The sequence below is a fragment of the Petaurus breviceps genome, unplaced genomic scaffold (genome assembly GCF_028583685.1).
Source record: "Petaurus breviceps papuanus isolate PSGF00001 unplaced genomic scaffold, PetGlider_PUasm1.0 90721, whole genome shotgun sequence".
NCBI lineage: Eukaryota > Metazoa > Chordata > Mammalia > Diprotodontia > Petauridae > Petaurus > Petaurus breviceps.
Genome location: NW_027187322.1, coordinates 4,862,036 through 4,883,492, shown reverse-complemented (window position 1 = coordinate 4,883,492; position 21,457 = coordinate 4,862,036). Strand labels below are relative to the sequence as shown.

The following is a 21,457-nucleotide window of genomic DNA, read 5'->3' as shown; positions in this document are numbered from 1 at the left end:
CTAAGGAGGCCTTCCGATGGAGGCACAGTGGTGACTGCTCAGTCCCGCAGACTGCAGCCCCTCAGGGCCAGCTCCACAATGCCAATGCGCCAGGGTGGTAAACCAGAGAGAAGAGAGCAGATGTGCAAAAATGAAGGAAAAGCAGGGGCCACAGCAAAGCTTTATTCTACTCAAAGTCTAACCTCATGATCCCAAACAATGAATCCTAAAATAATTTTCACCCTAGGAGTCATCAGAGTGAGGCTCGAGAGACTCTCCACCTCCTGGGACAGAACAAGCCTCACTCAGAAGACCTTCTCACTTTGCCTCCTAAGTCAGCCCCCTCCCGGTGACCTCCACCCCTTCCTCCTTTTCCAGTGCCTTTTTCTAGGCCTCCTCACGAGGGAGCAAACAGCCCCTGAAATGTCTACTTTTGGAGACCCGTCCAGAGACACTCCAGGGGGTCAGAGGTGGAGGGCAGAGGTAGGCCTCTCTGGCCCAGGCACCTGCTCTCCTCAGGCCAGGCTGCCTTTGTCATGCATACTGCAGAAGAACCCTTCACTTCTCACAGGGAGAGAGAACAGGAGTTTGTCTGTAAGGGTCTTTTTTTCCTTTGAGTTGTCCTCAATGTGAGGGCTGCATCCTCCTCTCAAGAGAGCCCTGGGGAGTCAAGGTGGGCTGATGGGAGAGCCCTTACCTCTCAATTCTAACCCCCATCAAGACGTTGGTAGCCAGGAGGTCTATTCAAGTATGCTAACCAGCAGCTGTGTTCCTGAAGTCCCAGGAAGCCCAGGGGCAACCTGGCCACAGCACAGCTGGCTTCCAGATACACGGGAGGACAGAGTCTTAAAACCCTCGGCCCATAAGAGCAGAACTTCTGAGTCACATTTTAAAATAATAAAAGAAAAGAAAATGGCCATCGCCACAGGAAGAGAATTCCTCAAAGTCTGCTCTACAAAGCTGCTGTCCCAAAGCTGTCCCACATCCACGGAGGAGGAGCCCAGGCCCCAGAGGTGACCGGAGGTGACGCACTGACCGAGACAGCGCGTGTGATGGTGAAGAGCTTACTTACCGAGGAGGCAGAGTGTCAGGAGGCTCAAATGATGCATTTCTTTAGAGAGCCTTTGTTAGCCCCACAAATTTAACTCTTCAATGAACCAAATGGAAAAACAAAGAGCAGACAGAGCGCGGCCCCACTCCACGCAACACGGACAACGTACTTTTCTAGAGTGGCGAGCAGGGGGTCTGGCTCTGGGCTGTTCTGGACTTGTAACATCTGGTCCCTGCTGAGACGGATGATTTCACAGAGCGACTGCGAGGCGTTGGAATGCCGCTGGAGAGAAAGAACACAGCTTTTAGCACCGACCCCCGGGAGAAGGGCCAGCTGTTCAAATGAACGAGAGAGGCCGGGGCCAGGAACGCCTGGCAGCTGGACTCTTGGGAAGCGACTGTGGGTGGCACACACTGCTCACTGGCCCCGGGAAGGATGGGAAGGGCTGTTGTCAACGTGGCTTCAAACCCGAACTATCTCTGAACAAAAGCCTCCCTCTCCTGCGCGCCTTATGCTACGACCAGGACTTCCGTGCCAAACAGACACCCCTATTTCACATGTTTAAATGGTGCCTCGAGGCACAAAGCTCGGCAGAGCTGGAGGCCATGACACAAGGAGCCACTGGATACAGGCAGGACAGAGGCTTTTGTAGATCTCAAAATCAATATAGTCTAGCACATAAAACAGATGAGAAATCAGTCCAAAATAATGGTCAACCTTTGAATGTTAAGCTTCTTTGGAATCAAAGCAGAATTGTTTCCTAGGAAGCTGGGAGAGGGTTTGGCGCCAACACTGCAGGGCCATGCCTTGGAGGACGTGAGGGACCCTACTCTGGGGAGCCAGGCCTCTCCTGGGACAGTTTCCAGGACCCAGCACTTACTCACTGGTCTGTGGAACAATAAACGTGCAGCAAAGGATCCCCAAGCTATTCCCCGCCATTTAGGCTGGGGTCCTGGTCTTTCTCTGTGGGCCTCATCACTCTCCATGGCCCACAGGCTCCGAAAGCAAGCTCTTCCCACAGGCAATGATCAGAGTAACCCTGGAATGTCAGAGCACCTTCCCAATTGTAATGGCCAACTGAGGGAGGAACTGGGGCTTCTGCTTTCTTTGTAACATGCACCTCCCAGCCCCCAAAGGCAGAGTGACTGCTTAGCTAGTCAATGACATAAAAGTTCTAATTCACTCACGTTATGCTATCCTGCTCTTTACAAACACTCACTATTATCTGCAATGCCCAGAAAGTACGATATCTCCTGCGGGTGCCACATTACTGGGGGGAGAAGAATCCAATCCCAGAAGCCCTGATTTAGGCAGCAGAGACAAGAGGAATGCCAGCCTTGGAATCCATAAAACCTGAATTCAAATCTAGTCTCAGACTTTTAGCAGCCGAGTGATCTTGGGCAAGTCAATTCCCCTGGATGGCTGGTTCCTTGGTCTGTAGATAAGCAACTGATGGCCCCTCCTCTCCCCAGGACTGCTGTGAGGATGACATAAGAGAGTATCCCTTCCAATCTGGGGGGTCGTGGGGCGGGGGTGAGGCCAGTGCCTCCATGATCTGGAAAATCCGCATCACACTTTGTGGCCCTACTTCATACCAGAGACAAAGTCTGAATGTCTCTGAATATTTTCTTTTTCTGATATGGGGTGTTTATAGTACCTCACTGTAAAATCTGGGTTGATGTTACATAATACTATATGCACATCTGAGTTCCTAAACCTTTTCTGTGTCAACTGCAACTTCCACAGAACTCTAAAATTCTCATGTAATTTCTTTTTTTTTTCTTCTTGATTTTTGGAGGGGGGAAGGCAGGACAAGTGGGGTTAAGTGACTTGCCCAAGGTCACACAGATAGTAAGTGTGAAGTGTTTGAAGCTGAATTTGAACTCTGGTCCTCTATTCACTGCACTACCTAGCCCCCCTCCCCGCCCCCTTCCCAATTTACTTTCTTATGCCAACATGCAGTATATCAAAACCATGATAGGAAAAGGGACAACCAGGGGTGGGGAACCTATGGGCTTGAGGCCACACATGGCCCTCTAGGTCCTCAAGGGCAGCACTTTGACTGAATCCAAAGCTCACAGAACAAATCCCTTTAATGAAAGGATCCATTCTGTAAAACTGGAACTCAGCCAAAAGGCAGCACCTGAGCCTTAAGGCATCATGTACACCTACCCTGGTAGTTTAAAACCGAACTTTTTTTTAAAGCAGAGACACTTTCTTATTTTCTTCAAGTTCTAAATTCTCTAAGCACCTACCATGCTTAAGATGTGGAGGAAGGCCACTCTCTGAAAACACTAGAATGTCCAAGCTGTGCCCATATGGCACTCTTTGGCATCCCAGGCAAAAGCAGCAGGCTGTTCTTTGGTAGCTCTTCTGGAAACCCTAACTGGCACTCAGGCCACAAGTGGCCTCTCCTTGACGAGAGCCCGGGAGGCAGGGAGACCTTTAGGCTACATGGTAGGACAGGACCATCTCCTGACAGCCTCTAGTCAGATCCTCACTCTTCTCATTCCTTCCAATGCCCACAAGCCCCTCATCCAAGCGTTCTCAGAACCCAGTCTCTAACGCATGGGATGGGCCTGCAGCTTTAGGATGTCACGGGAAGCATAAGCAGCCCCCTCCCAGCTCCTGACGGGCCATCCAGAGGTTTCTCCTCTCCTCCACAGGGGCACCTGCCCTCTAAGCAGCCCCACCAGTCAGAACCACCAGGGTTAATTAGTCAAAGTATCAGGAAAGCATATTTCCACTTAATACAAGACAATGTTTACTAATTAGAGATATTCAACAATGGATAGAGGTGATTGAAAGGGTAAGGAGTTTTCCCCAATATCAGAAACAGAAGCTCAGGGACAATCTGTAAAATGTTTATAATGGGGCTACTTCTCCATAACAGGAAAGAGTTTAGACTCATGGTCTCTATAGTTCCTCCCCAAAACCAGATCCTAACAACTCCAAATAACAAACCTGGCACCCAAGGGCCAACCTCCATGTTCCCCTAAGGTTCTTCTGCCACCAGGGCAGAGCTTTCCATCTGTCTGGGCATCTCAAGTCAGATCACTGCCCAACAACAGTAACAGGCTAAACACCGCACACCGCGGGAGCTGCAGGAAAACGACAGCTCTGCAGCCAAAGGGGAGCACAGCCTCAGAGAAGAGAAGATTTCCTGCTAGTGCTTGCCTGCTGAGCCATATTTTAGGACATTTCCTAAACACTAGAAAAACCACCCCCAGGGCCTGGAGATGACCCAAGATGATGCCACGGCTCTGTCCGGTCCTACACAATTGGAAAGGTCTTGAAAACAGGTCTAGGAACGGATCATATACACTTTTTGTCCAAGAACAACCAGGCTCACAGAAACTAAGCACCTCCCAAGTCCCACAGAGGTCCATATCAATGATGGAAACCATGATCCTTAAACTAAGCCTCTCAGAAAGACCTATCTGAGCACGCTGACGGGGCTGAGAAGCTGCTGGCTTCCTCATGTTCTCCCTGAGCCAGGCTCCGCACTTAGCGCACAGCCACAACACTGTGTGCCCCCCCACAGCCACTTGTCAAGCTGGGAAGACAAAGCTCCATATGCTCAGAGGGCAGGAACACTTACATCTTCTTCTTGAGACGGATGAACGATTCCCACGAGCCTCTGGATAATCTTCTCCTCATTTAACCACTGTAAAACACAGGACATAAAGGTCATCACAGTGGTGGAATGCTCTTGGTCAGAGCCAATGAAGAGAAACCCATCTGGATGTTCTTGGCCATCAGATTTAAGTCTGTTCCATGTTTCTCTGGCTTGGAAGGATATAAAACTTGAGGGTTCCCCAAAGAAGATGCCAGTGAACATAAGATTAAAAATACCCAAAAACTCCCCAAATACTAGTACCAATTACCCAAAAGTTACAACTTGACATAACAATCCCAGTCTAACTCACATGACTAGAATATAGGATTCAAATGCACTAGACAGAATGGTCAGAAATAACAAAGAGGGAGGAATGCACACATTTGCTGGGGTCTTCTGTAAGAAGAACACGCAAAAATGGCATAATGTCTCAGGGCTAAATGGTTAGAGGAAAAGACTTTTTGTAAAACCTGAGAGTTAAAGCAAATTGAGCCACGTGCTGGGTGTTCTTGGATATCTAATCCAAAAAACCGTGGGAAGAAAGTTTCTGCATCATGGAAAACTACATGTCCCTCTGCTCTGGCTGCAGAAGATCCTTGGAGTCAGAGCATCAAAGAACTTACGGAGAGACTGATGAAACCACTTCATTCATCCTCATTCTACCCATGAGGAAATCGAGGCCTTTGCTTCTTGCTTTGATTATGATATAACTGTCAGAATTTAGGATTAAAAAATAAAGAAAAGCTAGGGAATATAAACTGGTAGAAAAAAAGGGAGAGGAGTAAAGGAGGGAGACAACTGAGAAATGAAAAAAGTATAAATTTAATAAGAAAGCTTAGCCTATTTAGGGAAAGCAAAGGCCCATGCCATCACGATATAAGGGAAAAGAAAGAAGAAAGCTTCATACAAAGAATGTCTCACAAGAAAAGGATACTGATGGTGGCATGGCAGACTCTTCAGGAAGCCCTGGCTTCTGGCTCCCCCTGGCTCTCAAGTATTCTAAGCTGTCTTGGTAGTGGCAGCCCTGTTATGTGGCCTTTCCCAGACCTGCGAAAGCCCACTTGGGACCCAAGCTTCCCTCTGTTTTCTCACAGAAGATGGGAAAGCAAGAGAAAACCAGCAGCTGTACTTGAGTAAGAACAGTGAGCAGCTAATGGGGGTGAGATGAGCGAGCTGGAGCGGCCAGCAGGGAGGGTGGGCAGGCTGGCGAGAGCACACGCCAGGCAACTGGAGGGTTTCAGGTGAGCATCGCCCAGGCATCATCAGGCCCTGTATAGGGAGCTGGGGAGCTCGCTCTTTCTGGCGCCCCCTAGCGTCAAATTCTGTGACCATAAAACACATGCAGTGTTTAGAAGTAAGAAGCCCCAAAGCCTACAGAGCAGCTGCAGTCAGCTATAAATGGAAAGGAGGGCAAGACTTCTGTTCCTGAAGAGCAAAGTGTGAACCCAAAGGACTACCTACCCAGACCAAACCCACAAGAGCATCCTCCCTGGCCTCTGGGCTGCAGCAGCCTTGACAGCTGGACACACCCCTCGTGGCTCGCCTGCCTCTGCCCAGAATGCACAGCCCTGGGCATGTCAATTCAGACGGATGAGCCTCAGTCTCTCCCTGCTGCGTAAAAGAGGCATTTGAACAGCTGGCCTCCACACCTATGACTCAGGAAGACATCCCAGACCCAGCTGAAAACTACAGTGGGAGGGGAAATGCTTCACCCTCAGATCCTTCTCTCCCTGGACTGTCCATAGCTTCCACGCAGTGAAACTCCAGGCTCTAAGAGGGAGGATCCCCAAGGTGAGCCCAAGAGCACAGCACACACTAGGCGCTTAATGGAAGATTATGGAATGACTTAAGCAATGTTATTAGGGAGAAGGGCAACCCAACATGACAAGAAGCTGAAAACGGGCATCAGGAAGAAAACTAACTGCCCAGCAACCCTGACCTAGAGCACTGGGAAAAACTCAAGCCAGCCTTTAGATTCCCATTCTGTGACAGGATCCCAAAGACTTAACTAAACCCCCATCCTTCCCCTTTACCGTCTGGGAAACATCCAAAATATAATGCCATTGCACACCTATCCCCAAAGCTGAGCCAGGCTTTCCTTTCCCTATGACCAACAATCAAACGATTTTCCCAGAGCACTCTTGGCTCCCTTGGGTGACATACCCCAACGCTCCACATGGGCTCTTCCCCCAAGAGGCCCCCTCTTGTTAAGACCTCTTTCCAGGGGTAAAGCCTGTCCTAGTAAGCGGGCCTAGCCTTCACACACATGCTGGCAGGGACAACTTCCCAAAGCACATCTCCTCAGACCTCCACACATCAACAGAACACACCAGACCTTCAGGCACAGACAGACAGACCTCCCTCTCACAGGTCCTTCTCTATTTCCTTTGAGGTCTTCAGATTTTTCATTCAAATGGGTACATGCAATCTGAATTGATTTCCAAAGAAATGGACAAGTTCTAGAATTCCAGCCAAGTAAAGTATCAGAGGTGAGATGAACTGGGAAATATTTCTGAAGGAAGGCACTGAAGGGAAAGAAGAAGAGACTGGACAAGACAGGCTGAGATGCAAAGGCACAGACTAAGAGTTTCTGAAATCCCATCGTACCCTGAGACATACATCTACCTGGAAGAAAGGCCTGCCTACGTAAAACAAAGTCTCCCGCTGACCCGTGTTCCAATGATTCAGAGCTCTCAGCCCACAGCCAGTAAAGGGGCTGAATGACTAGTCAGAAGGAAATTATAGGAGTCTCTTTGCTGGTACCGAGGGCAGGGCTGTTGTTTTGCCCATACTCAGATCTGGGTCACAGTCCTGGCTGGCAGTCCCAGGGTGAGGAGGGGCAGTAGCACACCAGAGCTTGTGGACCACAGTGGCACGAGGACCCTCCCCAGCTTCAGGGCAGAAAAGAAGTGCTTGTGGTCACTCACAAACCAGAGTACAGGCCAGGAGAGAAATAAACACCTCTGCTTAGACCATACCACCTTGGAAGAACTGAAAACTTACAGGTCCCCACAAGTAACTCTGCACTAAACTCCTGAAGTTTGGGACAGTCAGCCCTCCACCCTGGAAGCAGAAGCTCATTTTAACACTGAGCTGAAAACCAAGAAATAGGCTGAGACAATGAGCAAACAACTATAAAAACCCTCTGACCACAGAAAGCTACTATGGTGACAAGGAAGATCAAAACAAACGTTCAGAAGAAGATAATAAAGTCAAAGTTCCTGCATCCAAAGCCTTTAAGAAAAATATTAATTTGGGGCAACTAGGTGGCGCAGTGAATGGAGCACCAGCCCTGGAGTCAGGAGGACCTGAGTTCAAATCCAGCGTCAGACACTTGACACCCTTACTAGCTATGTTACCTTGGGCAAGTCACTTAACCCCAATTGCCTTGCCTTCCCCCCTTCAAAAATAAAATGAATTCGTCTCAGGTCATGGAAGAGCTCAAAAAGAACTTGGAAAATCAAATTAAGAGAGGCAGAGGAAAAACTGGGAAGAGAAATGAGAGCAATGAAAGAAAATCATGGAAAACAATTCAACAGCTTGGTAAAGGAGACACAAAAAAAGATTGAGGAAAATAACACCTTAAAAAAGCAGAATGTGATATTTCAGAGGGCAAATGAGCTAGGATTACAACTAAGAATCACCTACCCAGCAAAACTGAGTATAATCCTCCAGGGGAAAACATTGCCATTCAAAGAAATAGAGGACTTTCAAGCATTCTTAATGAAAATGTGATTTTCAAATACAAGATTCAAGAGAAGCATTAAAAGGTAGACAAGAAAGGGAAACCATAGGGGATTTAATAAGGTTAAACTGTTTCCATTCCTACATGGGGAGATGATCCTTGGAACAAGAACTTTCTCATTATTAGGGCAGGTAGGAGTCTATACAGAGGGCACAGGTATGAGCTGAATATGAAGAGACACTAAAAAAAGTAAAATTAAGGGGTGAGAAAGGAATGTACTGGGAGAAAGGGAAAGAGAGAGGTAGAACGGGGCAAACTATCTCATAAAAAAGAAGCAAGGTAAAGCCTTTATAGTGGAGGGGAAGAGTAGGGAGATGAGGGAGAATGAGTGTGCCTTATTCTCATCAGAATTACCACAAAGAGGCAGTAACATACACACTCAATTGAGGATAGAAATACTATCTTATTTTACAGAAAATAGGAGTGAAAGGGGATAAGAGCAGGGAGGATGCAGGAGAGGAGGTGATAGAAGGGAAGGATGATTGGGGAAGGGGTAGTCAGAAGCAGAACAGGAGGGAGAAGGTGAAAGGAGAGAAAGAGAATAGAAGAAATGGGGGTTGGGGAAGAATAGAATGGAGAGAAAGTTAGCAATAGTAACTGCAAAAAAATTTTTAAGCAAGTTTCTCTGATAAAGGCCTCATTTCTCAAACACACAGAGAACTGAGTCAAATTTATAAAAATAAGAGTCATTACCCAACTGATAAATGATCAAAAGATAAGAAGTTTTCAGATGAAGTAATCAAAGCTATCTATAGCCATATGAAAAAAAATGGTCTAACTCACGACTGAGTAAAATGCAAATTAAAACAATTCTGAGGTACTACCTCATACCCATTAGATTGACTAATATGACAGAAAAGGGAAATGACGAATGGTGGAAGGGATGGGAAATCCAACATTAATGCACTGTCGGTGGAATTATGACCTGATTCAACCATTCTGTAGAACAATTTGGAACTATGCCCAGAGAGCTATAAAACCATGCATACCCTCTAACCTAGCAATACCACTACTAGGTCTGTATCCCAAAAAAGATAAAAAAACAAAAAAGAAAATGTTTATAGCAGCTTTTTTCAGATGGCAAAGAACAGGAAATTGAGGGGAATGCACATCAATGGGGGAATAGCTGAACAAATTATGCTACATGATTATGATGGAGTATTATTGTATTATAAGAAATGATAAACAGGATGCTCTCAGAGAAACAGGGAAAGACTCACACGAGCTGATGCCAAGTGAAATGTATGGTGGACAAGTAACAGCAGTATTGTAAGATGACCGGCTGTGAAGGACTTAGCTGTTCTCGGCAATACAACCATCCACGACATCTCTAAAGGACTTATGAAAAATGCTCTCCATCCTCAGAGAAAGAACTGATGGTGTCTGCATACAGACTGAAGCAGACATTTTAAACTACTTATTTTTCTTGAGAGCTGGGACTCTTTTGGTCTATGGTTTTCTTCCAAAACATGACTATCATGAAAATGTTTTGCACGACTCACATGTACTTCCTATATCAAACTGCCTGCCTTCTCAACGAGGAGGCGTGGGAAGGGAGAAAGGGGAAGAATTTGGAAATCAAAGTTTTAAAAACAAATGTCAGAAACTTTTTACATGTAACTGGGGAGAACTAAAATATAAGGAATCCCTGGTCAAACAAAAAACCCAAACGATGGTACTCACGTTCAACACGTCTTGCCTGGGCTGTGGAGGTTCGATACAAGTCAGTAGCCTGAGCAGTAAATCCATGATAGCCGAAGTTCCTATGTGTTTTATGATAAGGTCTACAAAATCATGCTTCTTCTTTAAGAAATCCACAATCTGAGGGAGAGGGAAGAAAACCTTCTGCGTTACTGATCCATTCTCAGGTCATCATCCAAAACAAAACATACCAATTTTGATCACAGATTTGGGGATGCAGTAAGATACGCTGTCAGACACACTGCCGGCAAGCACCTCAGCACACACAGCTCCTTTTCATTAGTCCACACTCAAAGTGAACAAGTCTAACACTGCCAATGCCAAGGAGCTATGGGCACACAGGAAAAGAGCGTCAACAAAGGAGGTCCAGTGAGAGTGGAAGTCAGCATCCAGAAGGGATGGAGCTGCCGGGAGAGGCAATCACTGCTCTCCCACATCAGAACTGAGTGTAAATTAGCCTATTCCCAGGGATCTGAATAAATGGGCTGACAACCTAGTCAGGAAACTGTCTCCCCAATGGCTTTATGGCCTTTATGGCCACTACCTGACAGGAAGAACCCAACAGCTGGGTGTGTGCACCACTTGGGGAGCTATGAGACCACCAGGCCAGCTCATGGGAAGCCCCAGCCTCTGCTCAGGGAGGGCTGAGGGCCTCAGGCATAAAGCAAGAGAGATGAGGGGAGCAGACCCTCAGTGCCCATGAACCATTTCACAATCTTAAAGTACAAAAATATGAGTTTTAACAATCGACATATGGACATATCCAGAAAGGAGGAAGGTGGGCTGCTCAAATCTTTTCAAGTGGACAGTTGGCTTCGTGTGGGAAAAGTCAGAGGCTCTTGGGAGTGTGAGACTAGCAGAGAAGGGTGGGGAGAAGTTAGATGGAAGGGGGCAAGACCTGACATGTGATAGGATTTTCTAGCAAAATCTGACAAATAGGGGTCATGGGATGCATCAAGAGAGAAAGGAGCTTGGCTGGATGTGGCTTCTGGATGAGTTACAAAAAGCACACATTGACCTACAGTCCAGAAGGACAACTGAGGTAAGCTTTGTGCTGTGAAGGCCATGAAGCCTAAGGCTGTTTCTACTGCATGCTCACCTTCATTTTCGCTAAATTTTTTCTCTAATAAGATCTTGGCACATTAACAGCTACTTTTTTTAGTCAGAGAGGCAGAGGGAAGGTTCGATTTGCTCTGAGATGGGCCAATCTGGTAGAAGGGAAAGGAACCCTGGCCTGCTCTGGGACCAAGTGTCACCTGGGTCCAATATCACCCCAGTCCTCTACCCTCTTTCTTCTCAGAGGACTCATAGGTATTTCTAACCAAGGGAAACTGTAGTTCATCCGTGTGGATCAATTTATCTTCCAGATAAATCTCTGACAATCCTTTGGCGGAAATGAACTGAAATGAATCTTTAGTCAGAAAGCTAGTCAGATATAAGACAGATTCAGGTCAGCTCAGGTTCCCAGAACCTCATTAAAAATGAGACAAAGTAGCAAAGGATGGCTCTAACTTTGACCAAGTTCCTTAAAGGCCCTTTAGAACACAAAACTCCCCAACAACTCATCACCACAAAACTAAGGGGACCCTCAGGGCATCTCTCCTAGTCTGGGCTAGACTGAGGAGGCTCCAGTCATAGCTTCTCCTTCCCAAGCAGGGACCAGACTGGAATCTAATAAAGATATCTGAATCCTATGAACCAGCTTACTCTCAAGGCTGTGCTTCATGTCCCCTCCTCTAACTTTCTTGAGGTTCATCTCACTCCCCACTCCACCCCCACATCCTCCCTCCTTCAGTAACACAAAAGCTCAAGTCCATAAAACAGTTCACTGAATCCCACCATGGGTAACTGACCATCTCACACTCCAGACCCAAGGCCAGCCCTGGCTGACCGCCACACACAAGGATCCCCAGCTTCACCATTTAGCAGGCCTTGTCCACACTTCATGCTACACCATGCAATGTTATATCTCACCTACAGTCCTAGGTCCGAGTCGTGGCCGAGCACTTTCCAGTAATACTTTTACTTTACCCTCATCACATACAACTGGTGTCTCTTCTCTCTAGACCAGTGCTTCTTAAATTGTGGGTGTGACCCCATATAGGGGCATGAAAAATTCGGCAACAGTAAGAAATTTCTGAACGCACAACGACCAAAACTTAATAAAAATTAAACCTGAGGTGTTTCTGGCACAGTTCAAATGCTCCAGCCCATGCTGCACCACACAACTTCACTTCAGCCTTGGTTCTGAACACATGGCAGGCGCATTCTGGCCTGCGCATGCCCGCGAGGCACACCATGCCAACGAATGCTGCTGAAACTCACAAGGGGTCTCAAGAAGCCCTGCTCTAGACCACAGAGACTCCAAAAGTTCCACATGACTTGTCCATCAGGCCTCAGGAGGCTCCCAAATATGGCCGCACCCACATGAGCCATAGGGAAACCAGCCCAAGCAGGCGAGGGGCTGGGGCCCCGGGCTACCCCCACGCCAGCCCAGCTCGGCCCTTTGAAGAGTTGCTAGAAACCATCTAATGAGGAGATGACAGCTAGAAGTCAGAACCGGAGCACCTTTTAAAGTCTAACAAAATGGGAAATGAGGACAAATGAGCCACCTTTTGAAGCTCTCATCCTTGTGGGTTTAAATCAAGCGTGACTAACTAAAAATGGTACTTAATTCCAATGACCTTTAGGAATACAACCTTGTTAAGCCAGGCCTAGAGAGGAGCACCACAGAGGTGCAGAAACATTCCCTCTTCACAAACGAGATCTCCACTTAGCTCTGGTGGCAGCAGCCTGACTCCACACCCGCAGAGAAGCCTGGCATCACCCTGTGCCGTCACCATGTGGCAGCACAATCTATACTGGGCCCAAGTCATTGGCTTCAGTGGATCTGTGTGGAGGCCTTCTTTTCACAAGGCTGCTCTCCTCTGCCAGAGTGCCAAAGAGCAGGACACCAACAAACACCCGAATTTTACTTCTTGTCCACATAATGCTCTAACTCTTCTATCCATTAATGGCTTTCAAAAGTTCCACTTAGACATGTTCCACTATTCAGCGCCTCCATTATGCTACATCTCTTCATAAACAGAAATTCTCCCACAAATTTGCATACACTTTCTCCACCCAAGATTCAAATATCTCCAGGTTCAGGCTCACTTTATCAACCAATCAAAAGGTTTATGCTAATAACCTAAGTGAGAAGCTGTGAAGACCAACATTCAAGTATAAATTATCAGGTGTTTCTAAAGATAAATTTCCGGGGCAGATTCAGAATACTAAAGCCAACAAGACAATCCGCTTGCAGTTACTTACCTTTGGCAAAAGAATATTTACCTGTTCTGGTTTTCGGCTAATGAGAATACTTAGCACCTTGCTGAAGAAACTGGCGAGTAACGGGTTCAAAGGGGAATCGTTTAGGAGGAAGCTATACAGCTTCATTAGCAAAGATTCGTCTTCTCCCAACCTATCGTTCATCTGAGAGACGTCAGAAGTGAGCAATTCACAAGCTATGTTTGGGTACCTGGAAGAACAAGAGACGTGTCCTCAGACTGTCACACATCAGTCATACACAAGGCCATGTAAAACAACAGAGCTCAAAAAGGTTTCCTCAAAGTGCCTGTAACCACTCAAACATTAGTGTGGAGTATGAGGAAAAGATACAGTGCTGGCTAATCACTGCACAAGGCGGGTCGTCGGAAGCAGGTCAAGTGGGTGAGCGCTACACCCAAAAGGATCAAAGCCTTTGAGCCACGGGTTCAGTAACTCACCATGAAATTCAGTGGCTCTAGTTTACATGGCCAAATTGAGTTGCAGGCCAAGCCCAAGGCCTGCTGGTTGGCAGGCAGAGACACTGGAACTACAGGAGCTCCCAACATGTCTTAGAAGACACTGGATGTTGAAGTGGCAAGGCAAGGCCATGGATTAGGAGAAAAGCCCACAGCCCAGTCAACTAACTGGTCACTCACACTCTAGCCTAAGAATTCCTGAGGCCAGCTCCCACCATTACACAAATGGGAAAGTCAGCGTCGTTTCTGTCCAGACAAAGCTTTGGAGGAGCCTCGTCAAGTATCCAGTGACTGTCAGATCCCAAATAAACCCAAGTCAAAGGCTTTACCCCCTTCAAAGCAGGAAGTGTCTCTTCAGCAGCTCCCAAACCTTAGTGGGTGCTTGGTGGCCATGCTTTCGTACTTTCCCATCTCCTGAGAAGGTACAGAAGAGAATGCCACCTCCTCACAGAGCAATTGCTCACACTTGCACACACCACGTTACTATCCAGACATCAAACCCAAAATAAACAGTACAGACAGTGCTGTCTGTACTTTGCAGGTGAGGAAATTGAGGTTCAGAATGAGTAAGTGATATGCTCAGAGAATGCCCCCCCACACACACACACACACATACACACTCCCTGAGCCTCATACCCAAGGCCCTACGCCCTTTCTCCTACCCACAGACTCCCCTCCTACTTGGTAAAGAACATGGTAGAGAAAATCTACCCTTGATTCCCTCACAGTGCTGGGCACTGGCAGCATAAGCCAACTTCGTCAACAAGAGGCCAGGGAAGGGCTGAGCCAGGAGCTGAATTCTGCACGGGGCAGACATCTGAGTGACCTAGCGCCAAAGAACCCCATTCCAAACCGCTAAGGTGGAAACGAAGCTTCTTGGTGCTGTTCACATCTTAGGCCACAGTGGGGCTAGATCAAATCTGGGTAATTTCTCACCCATGAAACAGGCACAGCCAAAGTTGCAGTAATTTATCTGTAGAGCAGATAGGATCTTCTGAAAACTCAGGAGGTGGGCTGGGGGAGGGGAGAATGCCCACTTCCCCGTTTGATCCCAGGTCTTCGGCCAGGTCCACTGCCCCGCCGGTATTGTAGAATGACTCTCTTGCAGAGTTCTGCCCCCCCCCTTTTATAACTGTAGTGCTCAGAACTTCACTCTTCTCCCTTTTGCCTTTTCTCTAAGGATTTCATACATTTTTACAGTTCCAAGGGACCTGAGCCAGTACTAGAAAAACCTTCTCACTTTACAAACGAGGCGCCCAAGATGCAGGAGGGGCTAAGAAAGTCACGAGCCCGAAGCTGCCGGAGGTGGGCAAAGAGCCAGGCCGTGACACCAGCACCGGCAGCTCGGTGCCACCAAGCTCATGCACTGCAGTCTCATCATTCCATCAGGGTCTTATTTCCATGAACTCAGGGTGTTCGAAATCCTGAGAGACGGCACCTGCCCAACAGGGACGTAAGAAGAGAGGGCTTCTCTGTATCAGGGCTCACGACTTCCCACAGAGGCTTACCTAGCACCTGGGAATGAGGTGACGCATCACCCATGTCAACATCAAATAAGTGCAACTAACCCGTACCCAGAAGTGCTCAGAAAGCACGGACTGCTGCTGGGCTGTTTTTTGTTTTTGAGGGGGTGAGAGGTGGGGGTGGAGGGCTCAATAGGGGAAGGGGGAAATGGGAGGAAATGGAGAAATAAAAAGAAAGCCTATTAATTGAAACAATTTTAAGATTATATGATGTAGCACAGACTCATCTCCCTCCAAGCAGTAATCTATCCTTAAAATTCTCCTGTAAACAATTATCGCTAACCTAAAAACGTAACCCCAATTTCACAGCCCTCAAAGCTCACTCCACTGTCAAAGTTGCTGAAATTCACATCTAGGTTTTATGGTTTCAGTCAGTCTCATTGCTGAGTCAGGACTCCATCAGGGGTTTGCCCTTATCGACTCAAACTGCCCCCCAAAATCTGCAAACAAGTTAGCAGCACTTGAGAGGCTGCCTTCATCAAGGGCACTGGGCCCCATGTCGCCAGCAGCATTCAGGTCCACCCCTGAGGCGAGGTCCCAGGATGCTCACGCCCAAGAGTGATTGTGGCCCGAGTATGCCCTCGATCCTGAGCAACACTGGTATCAGGCACAATGACAAATCCCTCCCTAGAAAATCTGGCCCTCAGAGTTTGTGAAGATACTTTACAAACAATAAAGGTTTTGTGTTTTATTGTCTTTCCATCCAAAGACGTGGTAAAAGTCCTCTTAACATTTCATGTAAGTAAAAGGTCAGTCTGTTCTGTCTGGTTCTAGGTCTTTAGAGCACAGGACTAAACAGGAAAGCATCCAACTTCTGGCTTAGATTTGTGCTGTGTGGTCTCGGGCAATCATTTAACTGACCCTCTCCCCCCTGTAAAGTGGGGAAAAGTCCTGAATAGTCCTATTATGTGGAGGCCTGCTTCAGAGTCTACCCAGCACCCTGCCCTCCCAGGACACCTCAGAACTAGATTTTAGAACACTACAGTTTCCATTCTATGACTCTCATGGACTTCATTTTAATCTAGAGGCTAAGTCCCACCACCACCACTCAAATTATGATTCTAAACCTTTAAGACGGGGCCAGGAAATAGCCTGCAAAACCAGTCCCGGACTGGTACACCAATATTCTTTCTACAAATAAATTCTCAAGGATAACATAGCTTCACTTTTTCTTCTCTTTCCACTCCAAAACAAAAATTGCATTTTCTTACTTGTATCTGATTTTTTCATCCATGTCTTGAGGTGGTTCTTCTATAATGAATGAGACTAAATCTTCAAGGCATTCTGCTTTTAACAGAAACTCAATAAGTTTGCGATTCTGAGCTTTACATTCTTGCAAAACATCTTCCTCATCCATTAATTCCTTCAATGTTACATCTTCTCTCTCTAGAAGTGTGTCTATGTGAGATGATGAGTGAAGATCAAATTTCCAAAACATGCTGGTCTAAAGAAATGGAAAAATATTTCACAAAATTAACTCCAAACAGTACAACTTTCCCACATTTCACATAATCAGTTCAGGTTTACAAGCAAAAATTCCAAACTGGCATTATATAGAAAATAAACTTTTAATCTGAGCTAAAACAATTCAGACTTTTAGTAGATAAATTTGATTTTTTTTTCCTTAGACCCCTCTCTCCCCTAAAATGGAAAGTTTTTATTTTCAAACTTTTTGAACTTAAAAAATATTTGAAGGAAGAACAAACCAAGCATGATCTGTTCTTATACATAAGTTCATGGCTATAAATAATAACAGGAAGAATGTGCCATTAGCTGGTTCCAGCTGTGGCATACTCTCCCATCCATATAGCAACCATACTGATAGTTTAGGTACGAGATTTATAACAAAAATCTTTTAAGTTCCTTGTTTAAACACCTAATTGTTTACAGATAAACCATGTTTTCTTCAAGTGTACCCTTAACAATGCCCAGCAATAACAAGTGTTCACAGAACTAGGCACAGAGGGATAGAAAAGAAACAGGCAAGACCCTGCCCTCAAGCACTCTAACTTTGCCCAGGGGATTTGGGAGCATCATAGAATTCCTGAAAACAGGTCATCTTTGCCAATCAGAGAAGGCATCAAGATACCATTTTCTGTGTTATTTTCAGTGGATATATAGAAGTAATTTCTCCTCAATGTTTAGACAACCTGAGCCATTCCCCAGCCCTGAAATCAAGTCTTTCACAAACTAGTTTAGTGCTCCAAAGACAGCAGAGATGGTGCTGTATCTACTGCAGACAATCGGACAGTAGGAAGTCTTTATTTACCCCAAAATGGGCTGTATGACTCATCCTCACAAAGGAACAGTGAATAGAGCAGCTTGCCTAAATGCCCCAGGATCTCAAGGATCACCTAAGGCCTCAAGGTCTTTGAAGAAAGCATCACCCACAGGACAGTGACATCCCCCATGGCTCCCAGGCAGTAACAGCCAGTACAATAGTGACTATCTCCTGGAATGGCCTTGGGCAGAAAGCATCATCACTCCCAGCTGAAGACATTGGCCCACTGGATCCATTAGGTTCCACTGCCTTGTCAGGCTTATCTGGTGCCATGCCAAGACAGCTGACCCACAAGGAGTCTTGAGAGAACAAGCCAAGGCCCAAACTTCCAAGCCCTTTAAATAAAAGGGCCTTCAAGTCCCCATCTGGCTACGAGGACGTTTCTTGGAACAGTCAGCTGTCATAAGTCCTGCTTGGGAGCTCACAAAGATCTAAGGTTCTCTGTGTGGAGAAGGCAGAGTAAAGAAATAAAAGGGGGCAGACTGAGAGAGGATAAAGACATGATCGCCTGTTTGAAAGAGACCAGAAAGGATACCGGCAACAAGCCTCTAGCTAACCATACAACTCATATAAAACAAAGGCAGCCACAATACCCTCGCTTTCTCTAGAGCACAAATGCGGACGCACACACAAAATAAATTCTCTCCCCAAATTCCTTTATATCAGTAACATACTAACTACTTATTTTATTGTTCAGGATTATTTTCTAATGTCTCTAAATTTGTAAAAGGTTAAAAAACTGAAGAAACCAAGTACTGTCTTTACTATTTTATTCTGGCCTAAAAGATTTAAAAAGAATTTGTCCCCAGGCAGCTCACTAGGGAGGCAACATCTCCATCCCAGTGTCTCACCACTGCCCCTCGGCCCTGGGGGTTGGAAGGGGGGGCCCATTTAAAGAGGGAGCTCGGCTCACAAGTCCCCTCCCTCACTGCTCTGTTGGCCTTCTCCCCCAGGCCCCTGGCACCTTATTACATCTCCCCCCTTTAGATTATAAACTCTTTAAGGGGAGGGATTTTCTTTGTTTTTGTTTCTGTCTGCCCCCAGCACTGTGCAAAGTGCTTGGCATACAGCAAGCATTTAATAAATGTTCATCGACAAGTCATGAAGGAATAGAAATTTCTTCTAAATTAAAATTATTTTCCCCAAAGGTTGGTCCACCAGTCCCCCCCAAACTGTGAATCACATATATCAGACCATGATTTCTCATGGCTGAGTGCCCTAGGAACCGCTGCTCCTGAGCCTTCGATTTTTACTGATGTCTGTGCCCAACTCCAAGCACAGGCCCAAAAGCCAACTGCTGAACAAATGTAACAGGCCCAATCTGGAGGGCCCACTTATTCAGAATTTTGGCCCCCAACTTAGACTAGTCCTGCAAGTCCTCTGAGGTGTCACTGTAGTGTGGAAACAAGCCAGGGGCTACAGCACACTGAGCGCTGGGCCTGGAATCAGGAAGATGTCTTACTAATTCAGACCCTGCCTCAGACACTTGCCAGGTGGCTGACCCTGGGCAAGGAACTCAACCTCAGTCTGCTCTCCTCCAGGGGCTGCTGTGCAGGAATCAAACAAGTGTAAAGTGCTTAGCAGGCTGCCTGGAACAATGAGAGCCACAGACGTGTCAGCTCTTCTCTGGTGGGCACAAAGGGCAAGCCCCACACCAGGGCTGAGGCGCTAGATGCCAATGCAGGGGCAGGAGGAGGTGGGTTTGGGCCACAGCAAGTATCATAGGAAGATTTTATTAATGACTTGGTTTTTTAATAACTTCATAAAAATATCCATTCTTGATGTCAAGTTACTGACAAATTAGATATATTTTTTTTTTGCTTTATGGAAGGGGGAAGGTAGGGCAATTGGGGTTAATTTACTTGCCCTAGGTCACTCGGCTAATTTCTTGTGTCAAGTGTCTGAGGCCGGGTCACCTGACTCCAGGGCTGGTGCTTTACTCACTGCACCACTTAATCGCCCCGACATGTTAGATATTTTAAAATGACTCAAGCCTAGAGATTAAAATGGCACACTCAGGCCATTTCCACACTTGGAAGGACTTGCTGAAAAGCTTGGGGTTGAGTTTTCCAATGAGCTTTTTTTTTTTTATATAGTAAAAATGGATCTGTTCCAGAGAAGCCTGCTACAAAGCAGTTTGTGACAAAGGAATCACTTTCTCTAAGGGAAATGAACCCTGGGAGGCAGCCTTCAAATGGCCAAGAACTCTACTTTTTACATCAAGATACAAATATTCATTGGCTTCATTCATTCATTAGAAAGACAAAAGGTCTTTATAAGAGCTTGCAGGCCTCAGCTCTGACCTTCACTTCTTTCTTTCTTTCTTTCTTTCTTTTTTTTTTTTTGCTTTTTGGAGGCGGGAGGGCAGGGCAATTGGGGTTAAGTGACTTGCCCAAGATCACACAGCTAGTAAGTGTTAAGTGTCTGAGGCTGGATTTGAACTCAGGTCCTCCTGACTCCAGGGCTGGTGCTCTATTCACTGTGCCACCTAGCCGCCCCTCTAACCTTCACTTCTAAAAAACTGGAGCACAGTTATGGGGGACTCCTCCTTGGAGCAGGATGCCCGCACAATTGCGGACCCACAAGTGCAGGGCACCATGGCCACAGGCATGCACACAGGCCTGCATGGGCACACACAGCACTGGTATAGTCTAGGATGTCAAAAATTCTGCAACAACTTGCTTTCATCGAATCAACATTTTTACTACCAAATAATAAAGCTGTTAGGAGACTTGACTGATTCCCTGAGGTGAAGGTATTTATGACAGAAACCCGGCCACCATCAAAACACCTGAAAACAACCGAATTTTCTATCAGTGCACTGAGTGAGACCCATTTCCAAGGCTGTGAGCTGATCGATCAATTTCAAAGAAAGACGCAATGATGAAGAAGCAGAAGCGTACTGCTGCAAACATGTCCCTGAGTTGTCTGAGAAACGCCCTCCCAGGCGAGCTGCCACTGGGCTCCGTCTGTCTCTCTTGGCCGGGGCCGGGTGCAGAGGTCAGTTTATTCCATCACTTTTCAACAGGAGCCCAGGTCCCTTGGAATAAGGAAAAATAAGGCCATCACATGTGCTGGAGGAAGCGGTCAGAACCCCAGGGAGCATGGCCGGTGCCACACTGCCCAAGCGCAGAGCGGCGGGGAGGGGAAACGCCTCAAAAGCAGAATCTCGGTCTACTCTGAACATACCCTGTACTTTCCACAGCCAAGGAGCAGATGACAAGAGCCTTCCTGGCATCTGTACAATATGTGAATAATGTCCTTTTCTTTGGAGGGCAGTTGGGGTTAAGTGACTTGCCCAAAGTCACACAGCTAGTAAGTGTGTCAAGGGTCTGAGGCCGCATTTGAACTCAGGTCCTCCTGACTCCAGGGCCGGTGCTCTACTCACTGTACCACCTAGCCGCCCCAATATTTGAATAATTTCCCAAATGACTCACTGGAATCCTTTAAATCCCAAATCATGACCTGGGGGTTTGGCAATGAGAATTCCCATCCAGTGCTCCCGGCTGCCACCAGGCTCGTGGAAAGGGGGCAGGGAATGAGGGTAACAATGAGACAGTGATGATAATGGTAGCACCCACCTGGGCCCTGGCTTCTTTACAGTATCACCTCACAACAACCCTGGGAGGTAGGTACTAGTATGAGCCCCACTGTACAGATAAGGAAACAAGCAAACAGGGTGAAGGGACTAGCCCAAGGTCACACAGGTAGGAAGTGTCAGGCCAGGCTGGACTCCATGCCCAGTGCTCTAAGCACCATGGCGCCACCTGGTG

The 21,457-nt window shown here is 46.8% G+C and overlaps 1 protein-coding gene across 6 annotated transcripts in view; it reads right to left on the bottom strand.

Moving 5' to 3' along the window:
- Positions 1-21,457, bottom strand: part of PPP6R3 (protein phosphatase 6 regulatory subunit 3) — a 114,398-nt gene that overhangs the window by 63,532 nt on the left and 29,409 nt on the right. For 4 of the 6 annotated variants that reach the window (XM_069066527.1, XM_069066526.1, XM_069066531.1 and 1 more), the window contains exons 3-8: positions 20,588-20,724; positions 16,615-16,847; positions 13,429-13,615; positions 10,078-10,215; positions 4,632-4,697; positions 1,200-1,312 (exon numbers count right to left, since the gene is read on the bottom strand). In XM_069066527.1, coding sequence (XP_068922628.1) covers positions 1,200-1,312; positions 4,632-4,697; positions 10,078-10,215; positions 13,429-13,615; positions 16,615-16,847; positions 20,588-20,599 — 749 coding nt within the window. In that variant the 5' untranslated portion in view covers positions 20,600-20,724. The remainder of the gene's footprint in view (positions 1-1,199; positions 1,313-4,631; positions 4,698-10,077; positions 10,216-13,428; positions 13,616-16,614; positions 16,848-20,587; positions 20,725-21,457) is intronic. The other 2 variants (XM_069066528.1, XM_069066529.1) reach the window with 1 other exon arrangement.